The following is a 22,157-nucleotide window of genomic DNA, read 5'->3' as shown; positions in this document are numbered from 1 at the left end:
ATGAGTTACATCCAACACTGATGCGGAATCCATTCGAAACATTTACCTTGAAAAAATGGGATGTTCAAGTGGAAAACGGTCTGACTAACAGCAATTGTTTTAATTTTGATTGTATTTTGAGACCTTAAGCATAACCTAATGAACTGTCGATAAAACAAGAGTGCCAAATTTGCCCTAAATCGCCCACCTGATTAACAGAGGGTTAAATTATTGATCGGACAACATAATGGACGCCTACCTCCGTATGCCACATGTGAAACTTTAATACTATATATATAATACCCCCCGTTTTTTAAACAGGCTTTTAAAGACATGGAAAATATGATTTTTTAAAGGACCATAACTCTTACAATATTTAAAGCTGCACTCTCACAGATATACCGTTTTTTACAACTTTTTTTATTTTTTGTCTTGGAAAGAGGATATATCAGCGTAAATATCTACCAACCAATGATATAAGATTGCTGCCAAAAAATCAAATCGCAGATTGTCATATTTCCGTTCGAAAATTCATGTTTTATGGCTTAAACTGTTACTAACGGTTTAAGAAAAATACATATAACATCATTTTTTTAACTTAAATAATTATATAAATCTGCAATCTATATTTGTCAGCAGTCTTATATCACTGGTGTCCATACTTTTCACAAGAAATGGCTCGTTCCAGGACAAAAAAAGTTCAATCTTTAAGATATTTTGATACATGGTCACTTTAGGTACTTTTCTGTGAAAATATTCTGAAATCGAGTCAATGGTTGCATACATTGAAGAGTAGGCCAAGTCCTGGCGGTCATGAATTTTATAAACAGCATGCGGGTAAATGAACATTGCTGTTATATGTTATTTTAAAATCGGATAAGGAGATTCTGAGTTGGAAGGTTTGTTAAGTTATTTTTATAAGGACATATAAGAGAAAAGGGAGCCATGTCCCCTAGCAGCAAGGTTTTTTACGAATCAACATGTGGTAATGGAATTCGGTTCATGGTCACCTAAGTACCATTTGTTGAAACAATTATTCTGTTTGACTTGATCGTTAACAACATACCTTAAATACTGGACATTCTTTAAAATAAAGATGTTTTCTAAATAAAAACGAAACTATAGATAATAGTTAAACATAGTAGAAAATATGCTGAGCTGTACCATGTTATTGTGAAGTCTGTAACCACCAACCACAACATTGTGTAATTCTTCTAATTGGAGACACAGATAACAATATTTATCATGCTCTATTTATGGCTGCGTAGTCTCTTTTTGGATTTTTAACAAGGCTTTCTTTATCTCGAACTCTCTGAGTCTCGAGGTATTTAAGCCGATCCATGTGAGTTCGAACCAACAGGTTTCGACTATAAAAAATACTTATCGAAATATAGTCGAAACCCGTTGGTTCGAACTCACATGGATCGGCTTAAATACCTCGAAAATCGGAAAGTTCGAGCCAAGCGGAAATGCTTAACTGCAGATTTAAAGCAATCTGTCCTAAAATACAGATCGAGTAAATGTCAATCTGTATAACATTATTGAAGTACATATATTACTCATGCTTGTTCGGTTTTAATTTTTTCTTTAGTATAAGACACTTACCTCCTCTTTGTTCCGCATCTGACAGGGTAGAAACAGCTTTTATCTTCTGCAAGGCCTCTTCCAACTCCCGTTTACCAACTTGAACAGTGTCTCTACTCTTTGCCACTGCGTCTTCAATCTCGAGTTTCCCTCTCTCCGTGACTACCCTAGCAGTTGTCATTGTATCTTCTAAATGAAGCTTCCCCTGCGTCACAACGCCTTCTAGATTGCGTTTTCCTGTTTTCATTGCATCTTCGAATTGTAGCTTCCCATGTGACACAACGCCTTCTATATCTTTCTTTCCTGTTTCCGCAGTCTCCACTAACTGACGTGTTCCTGATTCTATGGCAGTCTTACCCTGCAACACAACGCTTTCTATATCTTTCTTTCCTGTTTCCGCAGTCTCCGCTAACTGACGTTTGCCAGATTCTATGCCAGTTTCTACCGTCGCTCTAGCTTCTTCTAGCAGTTCACGTACTTCTTCAGTCGTTATTGGAAGGGTGCCTTTTTCAAGCTGTAAACCAGAGTATTGGTCTTTAAACTTTATGTATTTAAAAAGTATCTTTACAGCTAAATACCTTATTTAAAACTATACTCTATAACAATGCGTCAATATATGCTTCCTTAACAAGCTGTTATATAGAACTATTAAATAGAAGGTTAAGTAATGACATAACTATTTTAAAGAATAATGTAATTTTAATATATCGTGTATATTTGCTTTTCGGAGAGGAACAATATTCAATAAAGAGCATTTTAACTTTTTCAAATACCTTGTTGAGCTCTGTGTGTCAAATAAACACAAACATTAACCTGTTGCAGTTTAAGAACAGCTTGCTGGGCATCCATGTCACTGGCCAGAAATGTAGAGTCTGTCAGAAGCGTATTCAGAGTGGCGAAGTAGTCAGCTAGGTCTGTGTCTGTCAACTTCAGATCCGGGGAATGGCGAATATTGCGGCCTATCACACGTGCCTAAAATGGAAAAATTATGTTAAAAAATAATAATTATAATATGTAATAAATACCGAATATTCAAGATGGTTGTGTAAAACTATTATATGTTGCCATTGGCTAAAAGGGGTCACAGCCCACAGTCATAGGTAATATTATGTAGTTTGTGTTTGATAAAGTGCTTTCTTCATGTATATATAATAATGGTCCAAAAATAAAGCATTATAGATAAGTTTTCTATTAATTCTTATCATTTTGCTTCTTTAAACGTTAACACACAAACCATATCTGTATCAAACAAAAACATCGTAAAATAATATTCGTACTTGTACTAGTGCATCTTATATAATGCAAATTACAGTCAAAGGCCAGATTTCCTTTAGCCAAAATTCTTATAGAATATGCTTATTTTAATTCACTGACAGAAATATCGTGTGTATGTATTACCTCAGTTAAGGCGTTAGGTTGGTTGCCAATAGGAAACGACATACGCCTTTGGAACTCCGTACAGTTGATCATAACGCTAATTATACCATTGAAGTCTGTCTCGTCGTACGACGTCACATCGTGATAGCCGTCAGGTGGCATAAAACATTTGGCTACTTGCCAATGGTTCGTACACCATTGGTTGGCTTTGGTATTCTTCCAGGACGGTCCACTATATCTGTGGACAGCGCATATTTCATCCCGAAAGTCATCACATATCTGTGAGGGGCAAGGTCGGTGTATCTTAAATGGAGTGTTGTGGTACTTGCAGTTGCGCGGATGTGAGCAGAGTCCTCTTGTTGGACAAGGCAAGACATGTTCTGTCAGACAAAGGCTGCATGTTGTTCCAGCAGCGAGGTGCCTGGCATGGAGGACTGAAGAGTGGATATTTTGCTGAACGCGATGCGATTCCCCTTCAACAAGGCCTCGTAGGCCAGCCTTGGTGATCCTGAGGGCGAGGGATCCTTTCAGCCAGTTCTGGTTATCCTTTTCCTTTAGAATGTCTTTGTACGAAGCCATTTTGATCTAAACCCCGTGCTGACACGTTAGTGAAGTCAATCTGACTCCACCCGGTCTGATGTTGCAGGAATCGCTGGAATTACCTGAAGGTTACAAGATAAAATAAAAAATAGAGTGTGTTTTGTGAAGCGAAATAATGAAATATGTTCATGAAGTAAATTTACTTAACAGATATATTGTCACAAATTTTTCGCCTGAGTTCTGTTAACAAATAAACACAATTAGAATATTCATTTATTCGTGTTACTCTTAAATGTAACACATTACTCAAAACATCAAGAATAGGTAAAAGTAAAGGTGAAAAGGGCTGTGAACAAAATGGATCTTTTTTTTCTTGCATACCGGACGTCATTCGGAACTCCTCGGCCATTTTATCGAAAATAACCTCGAATATATGCCGTAAATTAGTTGAAGTAGTTCGTATTTTTTTTTAAATTACATCATTAATTAAATGAAGTGTTTTAGCTTGTATTTATTTATTGATCTAAGTTGAAATTGATTGCTAGTGAAGTGTATTGTTGCAAACATACTTAAGATTACCGCGAATTAAGTCTTTAAGTTTAACTGCTAAATTAAATTACTACGCGATATACTTGCAGCGGACTTAAACATATCGATTTCTGAGAAGGTAAACCGTCCAAATACATCCGAGGTTGTTTTCGATACAAATGGCCGAGGCGTTCCGAATGCCGGACGTGGTTTTCCAGTCATGTGACCAGTGCTGGAAAAAACCGTCTTACACCCCAAATGTAAGATGAGTCACGCGTAACAACGCAATTTTTATAGTATGGTTCATGGAAAGTATATTATGCCAATTGAATCAAATATTTAAGTATGCAGGACTTTAAATTATAATTGAAAATCAATAATCGTAAAAAATGCGCTTCATCAAGTCAGCAAACAACGTCGCACGTGCATTTTGGTGAAATGTACAAACTTGCGTGTTATACGTCAATTTCTCCACAAGTTGATATTTTAAGATATGCATGAAAACATTAGATATCCATACGGTGGAATATAGGTATCTATCATGTGTTTCCAGTGCGGATAGAAAAATCCGACCCTCGGGCACGCTGCGTGATCCGTAATTCGGCAAGCCGCGTTAGCCGCTTACGCTCAAGCCCTTGGGTCGGATTTTTCCATCTGTACCGGAAACACATGATAGATACTTATAAATCTACTATAGCATCTTGTTTTATTTAAAGAATGTAATGTTAATGCATTTTAATACTTTTTGTCAACCTGATTCACTGATGTGTTTTGAAAAGTTGAAAAAAAAACTTTCGATGTTTCAGACTCCACCCATTTTGAACACTTCAATTGCATACCATACCCCGATTAAATGCAACATGTCGATTTTAATCCTTAATATGTCAAATAAAGATATTCATCTTGATAAAATATGCAAGTTGCATGATTGGGGAAACATATCCTAAGTGTAGTTGTAATACATGAAGTATTTGATGAGACAATGACTTAATATGTGTGCTTACATATAATAACCATAACATCCAGTCGAATATGAACATTGCCAAGTTCGGAGAAATCCGGTGAAGCGATAGTGCCTATCAGTGGCGGGTCTACCGGGGGGGGGGGGTACAGAGAGCCCATACCCCCCCCCCCCGGCCGGCAATAATGTTTTTGGCATATCTTTATTGAGTTAACTGTACAAATAAGTTGTTTTGTCACAATTTAAATTTTATATAAGCATTTGAGCAAATAAACGACATTCTCGTTTACCAGAGTTACGTACCTTTCACCTATAAGTTGTTTTAAACTGTTAACATAGATAGATAGATAGATCTTGGAATGTCTCATTTTGGCCTTTATCATCGTCTAGTTCTCTGAATTATGCCTGAGCCTTTGTAAATTAATACATAATAAATTATTTGAAACCCTTTTTGGATTTGTTTTTACTTCAGTTAACTTAAATAACAATGACATCCGAAGTACCTACAGTATCGTTGAGTGCAATCAATATACTGTAGGTTTATATAGCATTTATTCTACGGCATTTTGTGTGTCTCATGTGGACGAGTGGTTAACGACTTAGCCTGTGGATCCGTCCCCTGGTTCGATTCCCCAAAACGGCTAGCTATCTTTGTTATTTTTTGAAAGGTTTATCTAAGATCAGCAAATGCTATCTGTTTAATTCAATTGATCTGCCAAACATCATTGACAATGAAGACAAATGTTAATTCCATGTCATTATATGATTTAAACAATGCATTCAAAAATGTTTGATATGTTTATAATTAGTTGTGCCCCCCCCCCCCCCATATAGAAAGTCCTGGAACCCCCACTGCTTATAGCTATATCGATTTTGTATTTTTTATTCTTATCTGCCTTTCTCTTGCCATGCGTCCGAGAGATAAATAAGTCCTTAAATAGCGTCACTTAACACTTCTATTGCACTGGGAGGAGAAATCGATAAAACCGCCGTTACCCAGATAAGCTCCAAAGTTGGCAATGATTGACCATAATTTGCAAAAAAAGATATCTTATTTGATAAGTTAAAGTAATACTCTGTTGCTCGAAATGAATACATACACATGTATAACAAACTTAAATTTTGACTGATACACCTTTAACTACTTACTTAATAATGCATTTATGGAAAATATTAATGACTCAGATGACAAGATTTTTACCGTGCATTTAATAGCTGAAAACGCACAAATATTAAATGATTGGTGAATGCTAAAAGATAGTTTATAGTTTATTTCTTACCAAATTTATCATGCAATATGTCAAGAAATGTTTTTTAATTGCGAACATAGGTTCTTAGTTTAAATACAAATGAAAAGGTTTTGATTGTATCACATGAAAATCTGTCTCAATATTTAACAAATGGCAACAAGATCCAGTGCTGTACTATTAACTTCAATTTAAGCATGGATATATTGTAAAGACAACATTCCTCATAGTAACGTGCAATTATTTCAAGACCAAATAGAAAACTACCAGCATTGTATTCATTCCGTAACTTACTATCACAAAAAACATTTTAGACTAGTAAGAGTAATTCATGATTTGAGCTTTTCCAACTATTGGGTCAGGTCTATATTTGAACCTCTTGAAGCAAATGATAAACTTGTAGTGACTTTGACATTGCAGAAGATCGAAAATGTAAAAAACAGAGAGAACATATCTAAAAAAAGACACTGCGGATTAAATTGCAGGACAACGTAATTGAAGCAGTATTAAACAAATCCGCAAATGTGGCACCGGTCATTATATTAGAGCAGGTGGTGGAAAGAAGATGTTTCCCTTTCAAGACCTCGCCTTTACCACGAACCTATAGTTTATAGGTTTGTGTCTTGAAAAAATATGATGACACCCTCTTGAACCTCTTCAAGGCTTCAATGCCCGTAAGAATCATGCCCTCTAATAACAGGCCACTTTACTTAAAATCGATCAAAGAAAACAAGGGCCACTTTACTTAAAATCGATCAAAGAAAACAAGTGGATAAGAACAAAGAATTGAGAAAATTAAAACAGTCAGTGTACTTATAAAAGGTTTTATTTTCTGAATTTACTGATGTTTATTTTATACTGTACACATGTATGTAATGCACTAGTCAATTGTAACCACGGCCCCCCAAGGTCCGGGGAATAGCGGGGACTTTGACTTTTGGTTCAGCCAACCCCGGGTAAATCCACCGGCACTGCGGGGCCACCTGGAAGTTAAAAACACGGCCCATTTTCCCGGCTATCTCCGGTATACCCCCGGTCCTGAGGGGGGAGGAGGGGGGGGGCATGGTTACAATTGACTGGTGCATAGATACAGACTGTTTCTAAAGCATTGACAAGTCCTACTATTTTTATCTGTTTATAACAATTACGAGTAAATGAAAACTGAGAAATGCATTTTAGAATTTAAAAAATAACTCACGAAAACATGTTCATTTGTTGTAAGTCGAGTGTCCGTGTATTTTAATATAAGTTTTGCACTCAAAATCTGATTTAGTTATTATTTAACACTAAATTTTGAGTACAAAACAATGAATTACTTAAAACACACATAAATAATTATTGCCTTCGACGCTGTGAAACTGTTGTTCTTTACTGAAGATTATAATCCATTGACTATGACACTGATTTTCATTTAAAACGTGTATTTTACATTTACGAAAACTGAAAGTAACCTGAAAATTAAAATTAATACCGGAAATAAATAACAACGGTGCGTCTCTCAAAATATTCCCGACAAAAAAGACTGTCAACAAAGATCGGCTGTTTTGCGGTTACCCGGACCTGATTTTGTCCTGACACGAGGAAAGTTTGCTCGCGAAGAATGTAAAGCATGGAAATATCTTCAAAAATCAAAGTGCTAAAAGCACTGATGGACTAGGGCTTCATTCAGGGGAATGTTGACAACCATGTTCTAAGCATTGAAAAAAATCGGCTCACATCACAAGGGGTCACTGTTTAATGGGCTAGCTTCAACTGTAGACTAAAACTGCTTGCAAGCTGCAAAGGAAATTTGAAAAATCTAGTTAACTATGTGTAGAGTGAGGGGGGGGGGGGCTTAAGCGTTAAATCAGATAAAGTCATAGTTCTTTTGAATTTCTCAAAGTCGTTAAATAAGACTTGTACAAATTAATTTACGTGGTTGGCACACATACTTCTTTAATTTGATTAAATCCTTTTATATCAAAGGACTGTTATTTGCAGTTTCAGAGAAGATTTTCAATGATGTAATTATATACTATATAGAAAACCTGTCACCTCTTTTTCAGGGGAGCTTTAAACCAAAGGGCCATACTTTGAACAATTTTGTAAAAGACACCTACATTGTACACCTATGTCAGACTGCATACTCAATGCTATTAGGAAGTAGAGAAAAATTATTTTTCCCCTCTTAATTTGTGCTTGGTATTCAATTCATAGTTCCTACGCATATGTGCCAGAGAGCGACTGAGACTCAGCAAGGGCTTATCAGCTAGTAGATCACCAAAAACTGTTAATCTCCCATTAACTTCAGCTGAAAGCCCAGCCATCACTAATTGGCCCTCTTTGATCTTATCTGGGCTGGTGAAGTCGATTTCTGAAGGGTCAAGTTAATTTCTTTAGATGCCATTCTTCATAATATATTATTTAGTGAAGACATTGTAGAAAGTAGAAGAGTTTTATGCTTTATCATATTAACCTTTTTTTTTAACATTATATAAAATTGAAAGAAAAATGAATGAAATAATAAGGCAATATGGATATTTTTTTGTATATTTAGCTCACCTGAGCATGAAGTCTGTCGTCCGTCCGTCCGTCTGTCTCCTCTGAAACTACCAGGCCAAATTTAATGAAACTTTACAGGAAGCTTTCTTTGGCAACCCTCAACAAAAATACAACAAGGACTCTCGATTGATCAACAACAACAACAACAACAACAACAACAACAACAAAATGGCCGACGTCCTGTTTTGCTTTAAAAACATCTCCTAAGAAACTACCGGTCCAAATTCAATGAAACTTTACATGAAGCTTCCTTGTTAAACCCTCTACAAAAATACAACAAGGGGTCACGACAACAACAACAGCAACAACAGCAACAACGGCAAAATGGACGAGTTCCTGTTTTGCTTTAAAAAGCATCTACCCTGAAACTACCAGGCCAGATTCAATGAAACTTTACAGGAAGCTTCCTTTGGCAACCCTCTACAAATATACAACAATAGAGGAAATTCACAAGTAAACAAAAAATGATATGCGCGGCCAAATAGAATGTGCGGGCGCAAAAACAAAGTCTTTTTTATTGTTTTTTTTTTCTTTTTTTTTAATTTTAGGTGCGGCAAATCCGACGAACAAATGATCAATTTGTTGTGGCCTTAGATAACTTATATGTGCTAACAAGCAAAAATTTAACTGAAATGTATAAGCTTACGGCTGAATTATAAGTTTCATTTCAATATCAGATTCTGACTAAAATTTGCTTACATGTGAACCCTTAATCAAGGTTTGACGCCAACGCCAATGGAGTGTAGTATCGCTCTCATTTTCTTTAAGCCAGTCGAGCTGAAAAAGACACTTAAAGTTAGTCGAACACAAATAAATAGTATTCAATCATTAATATCCATTGTCTAAAACAAAATTATAAGAAAATAGGCATGAATTTTATAACATTATTCACAAGTTCATTTTTGCTATTAAAAATTCGTATCGCGATGGAAATATTGCGATGCAATTTTCGTCTCAACACATATTCATCCCTTATTTGGGATGTGTAAAATGTAACTCTCTCATTCAGTGTTCATTAGGCATTAGCAATTAGTAATTAGCCTGACCTTGACCTTGACCACTGGGCCTGTCCATGTAGTTTTCATTGCATTACTTACAAATGTATGTCAGAAAATCATCAATAAAATCATGTCAATCAGAATAATTATGAATATTTTCGTTATGGTTTGAAGCAATAACAATAAATTGTATTTTGAATTGTGATTGAAACAGGATGAACAGAATTGTCACATAAATGTGACAAAATCTCTCCAAAAGCTCCGACACTGCAAGATCATAAAATAAGTAAACACTTTGTCTTAGATACAATAAAGATGTAATATACATATGCCATTTTGGTATTTCAAACTACTAGCGGATTATGAAGGGGCGCACCTGGCGCACGCCCACCTCTTAATTAGTCCTGGTTTACTGTTGTTGTTTATTTCAATATGGGAGAAAAAAGTAACAAAATACGACAAAAACGCACCATTTCCTACCACATATTATTAACATTTTTTTGAAGGAGTAACCTCAAACCCCTGCCCATTGCAAATAGTTTACGCCATTTATTTTCGATTCTGAAGTAGGAGCGTATGTCAAAAGGCTGCGTTTCTGTGTAACGCCCACTCTAACATCAATTGATGGATATGCCCCTGTTAATGGGCCGCAAGTCAAGTTGTTTCAACTTTGGGCTTATTTGGTTATGGGGCAATTTGTCTGGGATCAATAAAGAACCCGAAGCATTTATATTTAAAACATGTTGACTTCCTTACTGTACATGCTTTATGCTCATAATCCTTTTAAAACAGCTTTAAAGCTGCACTCTCACAGATTTACGATTTTACAACTTTTTTTATTTTTTGTCTTGGACTGAGCAAATTTTTCCGAAAGTATCTGCAAACCAGTGATAAAGGACTGCTGACAAAAAATCAGATCGCAGATTTTCATATTTCCAATTAATGTTTTACGGCTAAAATCGTTACTATCGGTTTAAGAAAGATGCATCAAACACATAAAAAGTTAACAAAACCTTCAATCTGTGAGAGTGCAGCTTTAATTTATTGTGAACAATTTCCAAAAAGAAGTTGAAGTACATTTATTTTTTGCATACACGATTAATTACAATATACATTTGTATTAAATGATACATCAAATATATTTTGTTATTCAAATTTACTCCGATTTCCCTACACTATCATATAGTATCACTATGACAGGCGTCTGACTCATTGTTGGAGACAAACAATACATCTGAAGATATTTAATGCCTCTGATATACAAGAAAGAAACAAGGTATTTAGAAATTTGAAAAAAACAACTGGACTCTAGCATGGCAGGGCGCGACACTAAGGGCAACCCGGTGACACATGGTACCCAATTTTCTGGCAGGATTACCACAGCCAATTTGCTAGGGAACCCGCCGGGTCACCTGATAAATACACTTTGCCACTGTGGTTATATCATATATATTTCAATATTTTGTCCAATGAAAAACAGAAATAAATACAACAAGAGCTGTCACAGAGGCAGCGCACTCGACTATTCCGCCGCTTTTCGGTGTATGGATTGACAAAAACAAGTTATATAAAAGTACATTTATTTTATTGCTTACAGAAAATATATATATATTGAACGATACATCAAATAATTCGTTATTCTAATTTTCTCTGATTTCCCGAGACTATCATATAGTATTTATAGACAAACAATGAGTCAGACGCCTGTCTTAAGTGTTACTATATATATATACAGTATGAGTCAGACGCCTGTGATCACTTACAGTTAGTTGTATGTGTATGGAAATCGAAAGTTGAAAAACATTTGAGTTATCATTGACATTCATATTTAAGAAAACACTGCACCATGCTTTTTATAATAAGTAAACATAATTATGCTTACTCAGGTACATTAGTTAAGAGTGTAAATTGAAAGTATTCTTCACCAATTAATTTACTGTCACTTAAAATATTTTAATGAAAACGAAAGTAGAATTTAGTTTTCATTAATTAGTATCATCTATCGCATTTGAACACCCATTTATAGATATGATGATGTTATTAAATCTTACTATTTATTTCATTACTTTGCTTTAGGTAAATGCAAACTATAACTGAGAAGAAAACAATTAAATTACCTTAAGCCTAAGTCTTGTCCGCCATACTCCATAGCACTTCAAGTATGAGGTGTCATTATTCTCTATACAGCGACAAACACTGTTGATTGGCCTCTATACAGCCAGTATATTAACCGTAAAGTAAATCTTGAATCTGTTGCCTGAAGCCAGTTGTCTGCTCCGTTACGTATAGCATGGGTTACCTGCCCTTACAATTTCATTGTCTTGTCGTGCAGAGTACGCTGGGTATCAGACAACATTACGTCTAGATAAAACAAGAAAAAAATGAAGCTATATTATATTAAAATATACCGATAAAAACGATTCCGTATTATGTCATTTGTCTATATCATGGAATATCCGATAACAGTTTGTTTCGAAATAGATGAATTTCTGCACCACCAGTTTTTGTTTAAGATGAACGAACTTTGATACTGATATGTAGTTGCTGTGAGCCTGTTACATTCTGAAATATGTAGAACACTTTTATACAAGTACGGATTGTATTGCTGTCTCTTACATTTTTCGGGACTTGTGTGCTGGGAAAAGCGGTCACGTTACAGGGTCTTCGCATGAACTGGAAGTACGATCGTTATGTTTTCCATTCCAATAATGTATGTTAACCATGTATGGTAACTGCTGAAACTTTTAACAAAATTGTCTAAAATACTTCGATATAATTTTATATTAACCAGGCCTCTCTTCTTACAAAATAGCATCCACATAATATGTGTGTGTGCAAATATACACACACGTGTGTATATATATATTTTTTTTTTTCTTTCACTTTCTTACAAAATAACATCCACATATTATGTACATTATATATATACTATATATATAATATGTGGATGTTATTTTGTAAGAAAGTGCATTTAACTGAAAGCGAATAGATAAATAAGATGTGACTGTCCCTCTTAGCCTCTCAGCTGAGTACATGAACATTTACCGACTCAAAGAGGGCTAAAAATTCTAGCATCAAACATTATTGTTTAATATATGCTATACATTTTTATGAAAGGGCTCAAAGCGGTCTATACTAACACACTAAATACTTTGTTGACGTATGAGGGTGGTTGTCTTTGAAAACATACTATTATATATGTCCAATGTATGTGTCAGTGTGTGACTGTATAGAGTCCAGTACATTTTTAACTACAATGTCCAATGTATATCCCAATTTGTAACTGTATAAAATCCAATACTTTTATAACTTTAGTTTTATAAGTCCCTTGTCTGTCCAATTTGTCACTGTATAGAGTCTAATGTATTTCCCAATTTTACTGTATAGACTCCAATGTATGTATCAATTTTACTGTATAGAGTCCAATGTATGTACTGATTTGTAACTGTATAAATTCAAATGTATGCCCCACTTATGTCCAATGTCTGTTCTACCGGCAGCCGTCTGTAAAGAGTCAAATTCATAATTGTATCCAATCAATGGACGTATACATGTAAGGTGTCAAACACATAGCTGTATAGAGTCCAACAGCCTGTTGTCCTTTGGCACGTCTGTGAAGAGTCAAATAAACTGTATAGAGGGTAATTGAATGTAAAGAGTTCAATTTTTGTCCAATTATTAACTGTATAGAGCCGGATGTTTGTTCAATTTTGCAACTGTTTAAAAGGACTATACACTAGATCGAAGCCAAAAACATTTTTTTTCTGTAACGAATCTCAGGACAATTATTTTATAAATTGTGTTACTCTTTGATACCATAATTGTGAAAAAACACACACCAAAATGTAAAAAAAAATCGGGTCGGAGACCAGGTTCGAACCGGAGTCACCAAAATTGCAGATCAGTGTTGTATCCACTCTCCTACAAAGGCTTACCCTAAACGGTGGTGGTTTTAGTAGTTTATACTCCGGGTCCCGGCGTTAGCACATTGAAGGGTCCTAGAGTGACAGTTCAACCACAGCATACCTATCCTGGGCAGACTATCAGGCGGTTAACCAGTACTAGGTGCCTTCACCTCTGCAAGGAACTGACAACTTCTGTACATGCCAGGGGCAGTGGTACAGTGCAAATGGTCGTAGAAAGGATTTCATAACCAATCACAGCAGAAGTGGCCTGGTCCGTCTGGGAATCGAACACGGGTTGTCCGATTCAAAGTCCAACGCTCTACCGGTTGAGCTAACCGGGCGGACTACCCTTAACGTTTGGAATATTCAAGCTATATACCTAACTTGGTAATATCACGTGATAACATCGACTAGCCAAATCACGCATAAGGAATGAATTCTACTAGGTAAACATACCTAGTAATCTTTTTAGTGGAAAAATGCGAAAAATAAATTATTTGTATACTATGTGATACTTCAATTAGTAAGTTTTAGTGCCTTGTACACATCGATACCAAGTTTATGTCAGTTTTCGACAATTTTCTCTTTTTTCGCACTTTCACCATACGGAGTGCAGCCCCTTTAAAGTACAATGCATGTCCTACCGGCCTTTGTGTTAGATGGAACCATACAGGTTTTGAGTCCAAATACATGATTATATATGTGCAGTACATTTATTTCATTCACAAATGTCATTTTAAGTCTTAAATATAGCTAGAAAAAATATCGTATTAGAGAGAAAGGTTGTACTATTTTACGACATTTCCGTCTGGCTGTATATAGTCCAATATACAAGTGCGTGTGGCTGTTTAGAGAAGCACGCCGACGTCATTAGCCCAGGTCCAATCATTATCAAACACAATCTATGTTACGATTGGTCAATCGTTACAACTCGGCCATCTCCGGCAAGCTTCGAGACAATTCCTGTTGGATACTGGCCGAGGTGTTCCGATTGACAAACACAAATAGTTAAATTCAACTAATATTTACTTGCTTTCACCAACGATAGATTGACATATTGTATCGCAGGTAAAAACTTGACCGTTTAGGGGTTCTTTCTTATTTATTTATTTATTTATTTATTTATTTATTTATTTATTTATTTATTTATTTATTTATTTATTTATTTATTTATTTATTTATTTATTTATTATTATTATTATTATTATTATTATTTCATGTCTACCATTGAATTTGATACTTTTTCACAAATGGGAAATAGTAAGAAGTTGGATGTAATGTCATATAAATAAATGATGTTGAAACTCTATCAGGATATTTTTTAAGAGATATGGATATAAACAACGCACCAGATCGCTTTGGGTTACATCGCACCATTACAATTTCCTATATGTTTCTCATTCTCCTATGCAATAATAACCTAGGCCAGCAGCGACAAACCGGTATTTTTAAATACATAGATTATTATTATTACTAGCAATTTGAACCAGGAACTTTTCAAACATTTTAATTGTTGGCGTTCCCCACCCACTTTTAAATTGTGGAAGGCCCTTTATATATACAGTATAGACAGTTGCTTTTGACAAGATGTACATTTAATATAAAGAAATACGTTACGGTCATCCTTGGCCACTTGTTGTGTAAAAACGGCCATCGGATGTTTAATTTATGTTTCTATTGTAAGTTTTTTTCTATTCCTAATAATGTTTGTATGTTGTAAAAGAGCAGACTAAAAATATATCGTCATTGGCCGAGATTCATACATCATAACATCTCTAAAGTTATAAGTAGGGATTTGTGACTATTTTTTGTTAAATTGCACATACTAAGCATGTAATACTATTTGGAATGGGGGAGCTTCTCAACAGCTTGAACTCAGCTGGGGATAGGTTAAACTTTCAAATTCAATTAGTTCATTTTCGAAATAGAGAGAAGGTAGTATAAGATTATCTTACAAGATGTTATATTCAACAAGCACTTTAACATCAGTTAAGCCGTGTAGTGAGTATTTACATTCAATATGCGACCTGCAAAACTTTTCCAGAACCAGCCCTTTAAAGACAACCACTATTACGACTGTTACTACTACTACTACTGCTGCTGCTGCTGCTGCCATTACCGCCTTCACCACCGCCATTACCACCACCAACACCATTTGCTGCTGCTGGTGCTGATCCTCCTCATCCTCGTACTACTACATTTGTGCTACTACTACTACTGCTACTGCTACTGCTACTGCTACTGCTGCTGCTGCTGCTGTTGTTGTTGCTGCTGCTGCTGCTGCTGCTGCTGCTGCTGCTACTACTACTACTACTACTACTACTACTACTACTACCACAACTTATAAGCACTCATGTTGTTGTTGTTGTTGTTGTTGTTGTTGTTGTTATTTTTATCATAGTATTATCATTACCATGTTTTATATATTTATATAACTACTTTTTATAACTTTTTTTTTATTAACTACTATTTATTTTTTTATTTTTATTATATTTGTATTATCAAATTATCAAATAGCAATCATCGACAAAATCTGTGAAGAATATGATTCTCTTAAACCACCATTTTGGTCAGTGATAAATATGAAAACTTTAAAGAATAGGATCCTATTTTTCATAGACCTGTGAAGAATATGATCTTGGAATAATAAGGTCCTACACACCGTTATTGAAGATTAAGCAAATATATCCTAACTTAATATTAGCACAAGAAGTGAGCGGCCTCGCAGTATAGCGGCCTAGTAGCCTAGCGACCTAGGGGCGTGAAGGTAGCAGCCCAGCGGGCCTGGCGACCAAAATGTTTCTTATTTCTAAACATGTTTTGTTGTGTTTCCTTCGGAAACAATAAAAAGTGGATGTTGTTAGAACACAAATTTACATCCTGTTCCGACTAGTATGAGACTTTTTCAAATAGTCTGATCATCGCTACAGGATGATTAGAATAAAATATATTAAAAACACACAAAAAGCTTTGGAATTTTTCTTTTAACACCTATAGGCCGCTAGGCCAGATCGACTTATTTTGATATTCTGATACTCTCTACACACATGATATTAATTTGTACAAGAGAAACGTTATTTTTTTTAATCACACAATTGAAAATGCTTTGAAATAGAAATCCTTTTTGGCCACAAGGCCGGTAGACCAATGAGTCAGTGACAAACTTTACGCCGCTAGGCCATTATGCCGCTAGTTCGCAGACTTCATGCACCTAGGCAGCTAGGCCGCAAGGCCGATGACTCAGTTACAAACTTTACGCCGCTAGGCCATTAGGCCTCTAGTTCGCAGACTTAATGCAGCTAGGCCACAAGGCCAATAACTGAGTTACAGACTTTACACCGCTAGGCCATTAGGCCGCTAGTTCGCAGACTTAATGCAGTTAGGCCACAAGGCCTCAAGGCAAATGACTCTGTTACAAACTTTACGCCGCTAGGCTATTAGGCCGCTAGTTCGCAGACTTCATGCAGCTAGACCGCTAGGCCAATAACTTTACCCCGCTATGTCAAAAACTTTACACCGCTAGGCCATTAGGCCGCTAGAACGCTGACTTTATACAGCTTGGCCGCAAGGCCAATAACTTTACCCCGCTATGTCAAAAACACTACACCGCTAGGCAATTAGGCCGCTAGTACGCTGAATTCATACAGCTGGGCCGCAAGGCCAATAACTTCACCCCGCTATGTCAAAAACTTTACATCGCTAGGCCATTAGGCCGCTAGTAGGCTGACTTCATACAGCTAGGCCGCAAGGCTAATAACTTCATCCCGCTAGGTCAAAGACTTTACACCGCTAGGCCAGTAGGCCGCTTGTACGCTGACTTCATACAGTTAGGCCGCAAGGCCGCTAGACCAATAACTTCACCCAGCTATGTCTAAAACTTTACACCGATAGGCCGCTAGTAGGCTGACTTCATACAGCTGGGCCGCAAGGCCAATACCTTCACCCCGCTATGTCAAAATCTTTACACCGCTAGGCCATTAGGCCGCTAGTACGCTGAATTCATACAGCTGGGCCGCAAGGCCAATAACTTCACCCCGCTATGTAAAAAACTTTACACCGCTAAGCCATTAGGCCGCTAGTGGATGACTTCATACAGCTGGGCCGCAAGGCTAATAACTTCACCCCGCTAGGTCAAAAACTTTACACCGGTAGGCCATTAGGCCGCTAGTAGGCTGACTTCATACAGCTGGGCCGCAAGGCCAATAACTTCACCCCGCTATGTCAAAAACTTTACAACGCTAGGCCATTAGGCCGCTAGTACGCTGACTTCAGATAGCTACGCCGCAAGGCCAATAACTTCACCCCGCTAGGTCAAAAACATTACACTGCTAGGCTATTAGGCCGCTAGTACGCTGACTTCATACAGCTAGGCCAATAACTTCACCCCGCTATGTCAAAAACTTTACACCGCTAGTATATATAGGCCATTAGGCCGCTAGATCGCTGACTTCATACAGCTAGGCCGCAAGGCCAATATCTTCACCCCGCTATGTCAAAAACTTTACACCGCTAGGCCATTAAAACTTTCATTGCAATATGAGCTACTGATTTAATTGTGCATACATGCGAACACTTAACCAAGGTCTGATGCCGACGCCAAAAGAAATGATTAAAATGTACTTACATGCGGACCCTTAACCAAGGTTTGACGCCAATGTTAAGCATTGCATTGTGACTAAACACTAAGACATTGACCGTAGAGGTAGGGACACGGGTTTTACATGCGTCACATCGTTTTGGTATGTCGAACACAAATGGCAAGTAATTTTAAAATATGTCCACACAAGAGAAAGTTACAGCATAGACACTACCACATATACTCTATGCTTTGTATGCATTTTTCAAAAGTAAAACAAACACTGTGTGTGACCTTGACTTTAGAGGTAGGAACACAGGGCTTGCCAAGACACGTTATCATATATGGCAAGTTATTTTAAAATATTTCCATACAAGAAAGGGAAATTGAGCAGGACACACAGACAGACAGATGATCGGATAAAGGGTGCGATTCTGATATGCTCACCTTCGCCGGCATAAAAAGTATTTTAGTTGTATTGGGATGCAAACCCATGTTTATAAAGAACAAATGAGAAAAACATCGCCTCAACCACCAAGCCATCAGGACTAATACCAATATGATGTATTGTTTTTACCTTTTAACAATATATTGATAACATCACATGATTATGTCAATCAAATTATCACACATCAAGAGTGCCGTACTTCAGTGACCATTTGCTTTATTAACACTTCTGAAAACTGTGGACTTCAAAAACGATATTTGAACAAATATCAACATTTGCTGAAAGGTCCTAGTTTTAGGTAACTTAGTTTAAGTTTTTTTAACACTCCTTATGATTTGCCACACTTTATTTCATCATACAAAAGCATTTCACAAAAATACGGTAAGTCCCTATGATCAGTATTGAATGGAATCTACTTGTACTAAGTGTACAATACACTGATGCTGCAATGTTTAATAGGGAAGAAAAATACTATCATAAAAAGGGAGAGCGTCAAATGAGACAAAATACGCCTGTCCTAGTTTAAGGACACAAAATTTGGTGACAGATGGTTGTATGTTTAGCCAAATTTAGAAAGTTGTCACTAGAAATACTGGTTTTGCCAAATCAAGGACAAAACTCAGGAGTGACATGACTTTTTATGAAACCTGAACAAGAAATTCTGCCAACAAACAATCTGACTTAATTTAATTTGTGATGATCGGAAAAAGGAGTTTGAAGTACAAACACGGACAAGACCGATTTTAGAAAAAAAAGAAAAAGACAATTACTCGAGTAACGCAAGCAATATAGCCGATTATTGATCTTGTCCGAGATGTAATGCCAATACACATTCCAACCTCATTTGATGTTGACTGAATAAAGGGTTCTTACGTTGTTCTTAATACTTTCCATTCCATAAACGGGCGAATATAAACATGGGGTATAATTTACATGTAGGTAGCTGGAAAGGTCTCCTCAATCTAATATTTATATAAGATAATAAGACCTGAGGAGAACATTGACACTCATCTTGACCATAGGGACTCCAAACACAATTCCGTGGAAGTCCTCCATACTTTTTTTCCATATACCAAGTTCGGTAACAATATGTCAACCATAACTTAAGTTATTCAGTATCAATTTTTTTTTTTTAATTTTAATTAGCAGTGAACGTGACACTAAAGGCTCCTAACAATATCACCGTGAAAGGTCTCTACAAACATATTTTTTATACCAAGCTGGTTGCAATAAGTTAACTCTAACTTAAGTAATTCATTAACATAGGTGAGTATGACGCCCCCAATTGCCGGTCCACCCCAACAAGGGCGTACTTCATTCTTATAAACAGGTTTACTTTAGTAAAAATATGCCTTTCAAAAGCAATATAATACTGTCAATCAAGGGCCATGGTTTTTATTAAGGAATAGTTTGTAGTTAAATAACCTAACTGTTCGATGGCCGTTTCCAACTCTGTGAAGTATATAGTTAGTTTAAAGAAGGGTATAGAAGTAATTATGAAAAAACCAACTTGCCCTTAAAATTAAACTGGACCCAATGTGCCCTTTAACTTGAACCTTAGTTCCTAAGTAAAGCAGGGACCATAATTTGTGTTCAGGAAAAATGGTGTTATGTAACCTATTGTAAGATGTCTATCAATAAATATCTGAAGCTTGAAGTCAATTGAATGAAAAGTAAGGAAGCTATGAGTACAAATCCTAACTTGTCGCTAAACTTTAACGTGACGCGATGTGCCCTAAAATGTTAGCCTATGTTCATAAGTCAATCAGAGGCCATAATTTCTATTAAGGATAATAAGTAGTTATGTTACTTCAATGTGTGTTGATCCCCAACAATTTTGTGAAGTATTATAAGATTAATATGAAGGGTATTGTAATTATAAGTGAAAGTACAAGCTTGCCCTAAAACTGGACGCCTACGCCTATGCTCATGATGGGTGAGTTATAGAGCCTAGAAAACTAGATTGTTATATGACCTCATTTAATACATTATATATGCTGAATTTACTTCCTTTGTTGAAATCTAACATAGAAACCCTATACTTTTCAAATATCTAATATATATCTCTGTTGCCATGGCAGGCATTTTTCACCTCAAACAGACTTGTTCGCAGATGTAATGAATTAAAATCCTGTTTCTTTCTTGAAATTCTTAATTTTCAAGATTTGTTTTATTAACATGCATTTTGATAACAAGTATTCTTTTCAGTCTCTGGTATAGAAAAGAATCCTGTTCGACAAAGTACGTCGTATGGAAATATAAGCATAAATGTCCAAGACGTCTTGCTGATCGATACATCCTAGACGGCGTCAAATATGGAGGCCATGAGGTTTCAATTTAGTACAATGGATACCGGTATGTTTAAATACAGCAAATTTCTTCGGCAACAAAATACATTTTTTACTTAATTTTGTTTAACTGAGGTGGGAGAAAAATCATCTACCATAGCCGCTCGTGTAAGATAGGTTCATCCCGACCCTCGCGCAGGGTGTTTTGCGGGAACTCGGTAAACCTCGTTTCCACAAAACACCCTACGCTCGGGTCGGAATGAACCTATCTTACACTCTCGGCCATGGAAGATACTTATACTCTCATATTGTGCTTTATATTAACATACATTATTGTCCACTTAAAGATCACGGTAATGGTCATTTTAAGGTTAGATTATGAAAAAATAACCCACATTTTTTACCGTATTCTTTTCTTTTTATATAGTTTTTTTTTCAGATTTTTGGTCAACCACTGGTGATTTGAAATTAACAGTTTCCTTTAATTAATATAATATCAAAGATTCATTTTTGAGTTTATTTTTAAAATGCAAATGTTTCAAAGCATTTCAGCAAGCCAAGGGTGGTCACAACATTGCGATTGCTGTAAAAGTCTAATGGATTGTTGTGCCAGTGTCAACTGTAAGAGTCTTATTGGCAATTATGCGAATAAACCCATGGGTACAAATTTCTTTTTTGTAATTTCTCGGAAGACTGTTTCTACAAATAAAGGAATAAACTTTTTAATTAAATATCATGTCAATTCTTTATTTAAATATTTTCTTTTCACATTTAGCTTTTTGATATTTCTTAAAGACTCATTATATATACTATCAAAATGGAATGCTAAATTTTTAAATACATTTATTTGTAAAACTCTCTCACTCCTATTTTTACCCCTGCTTAAATCTTTTTTTGCGAATGAAACAAACGTGAATGCGTGCAGTTAAAATGTTTTTTCTCAGTAGAGTATGACATTTCTTTTTAGGAAAAGATTCGTTTCTTTCGCTAAATACTATAATATCAAATCGCTCAGTGATTAAGAGTTGCTTACAATAATACAGATAATGATATCTCAAACTAGAAATATTAGCTTCTTCATTGTCAATGTTCTTTCAACACAAGCTATTGGCATTTTATCAAATACATTTTATTATCTCAATTAAGATTTGAACCAGTCCAAAGAATACCCCCAGTGCAAATTAC

The 22,157-nt window shown here is 35.9% G+C and overlaps 1 protein-coding gene across 9 annotated transcripts in view; it reads right to left on the bottom strand.

Moving 5' to 3' along the window:
• The window catches only part of LOC128233967 (uncharacterized), a 40,808-nt gene that overhangs the window by 5,779 nt on the left and 12,872 nt on the right, over positions 1 to 22,157 (bottom strand). For 2 of the 9 annotated variants that reach the window (XM_052947873.1, XM_052947871.1), the window contains exons 3-8: positions 12,372 to 12,496; positions 11,873 to 12,116; positions 9,457 to 9,534; positions 2,962 to 3,602; positions 2,377 to 2,535; positions 1,585 to 2,077 (exon numbers count right to left, since the gene is read on the bottom strand). In XM_052947873.1, coding sequence (XP_052803833.1) covers positions 1,585 to 2,077; positions 2,377 to 2,535; positions 2,962 to 3,519 — 1,210 coding nt within the window. In that variant the 5' untranslated portion in view covers positions 3,520 to 3,602; positions 9,457 to 9,534; positions 11,873 to 12,116; positions 12,372 to 12,496. Of the gene's footprint in view, positions 1 to 1,584; positions 2,078 to 2,376; positions 2,536 to 2,961; positions 3,603 to 8,757; positions 8,805 to 9,456; positions 9,535 to 11,872; positions 12,117 to 12,371; positions 12,497 to 22,157 lie in introns of all 9 variants that reach the window. The other 7 variants (XM_052947876.1, XM_052947875.1, XM_052947879.1 and 4 more) reach the window with 5 other exon arrangements.

The sequence above is a fragment of the Mya arenaria genome, chromosome 5 (assembly GCF_026914265.1).
Source record: "Mya arenaria isolate MELC-2E11 chromosome 5, ASM2691426v1".
In the NCBI taxonomy this organism is placed as follows: domain Eukaryota; kingdom Metazoa; phylum Mollusca; class Bivalvia; order Myida; family Myidae; genus Mya; species Mya arenaria.
This window is presented reverse-complemented; position numbering and strand designations above follow the sequence as displayed.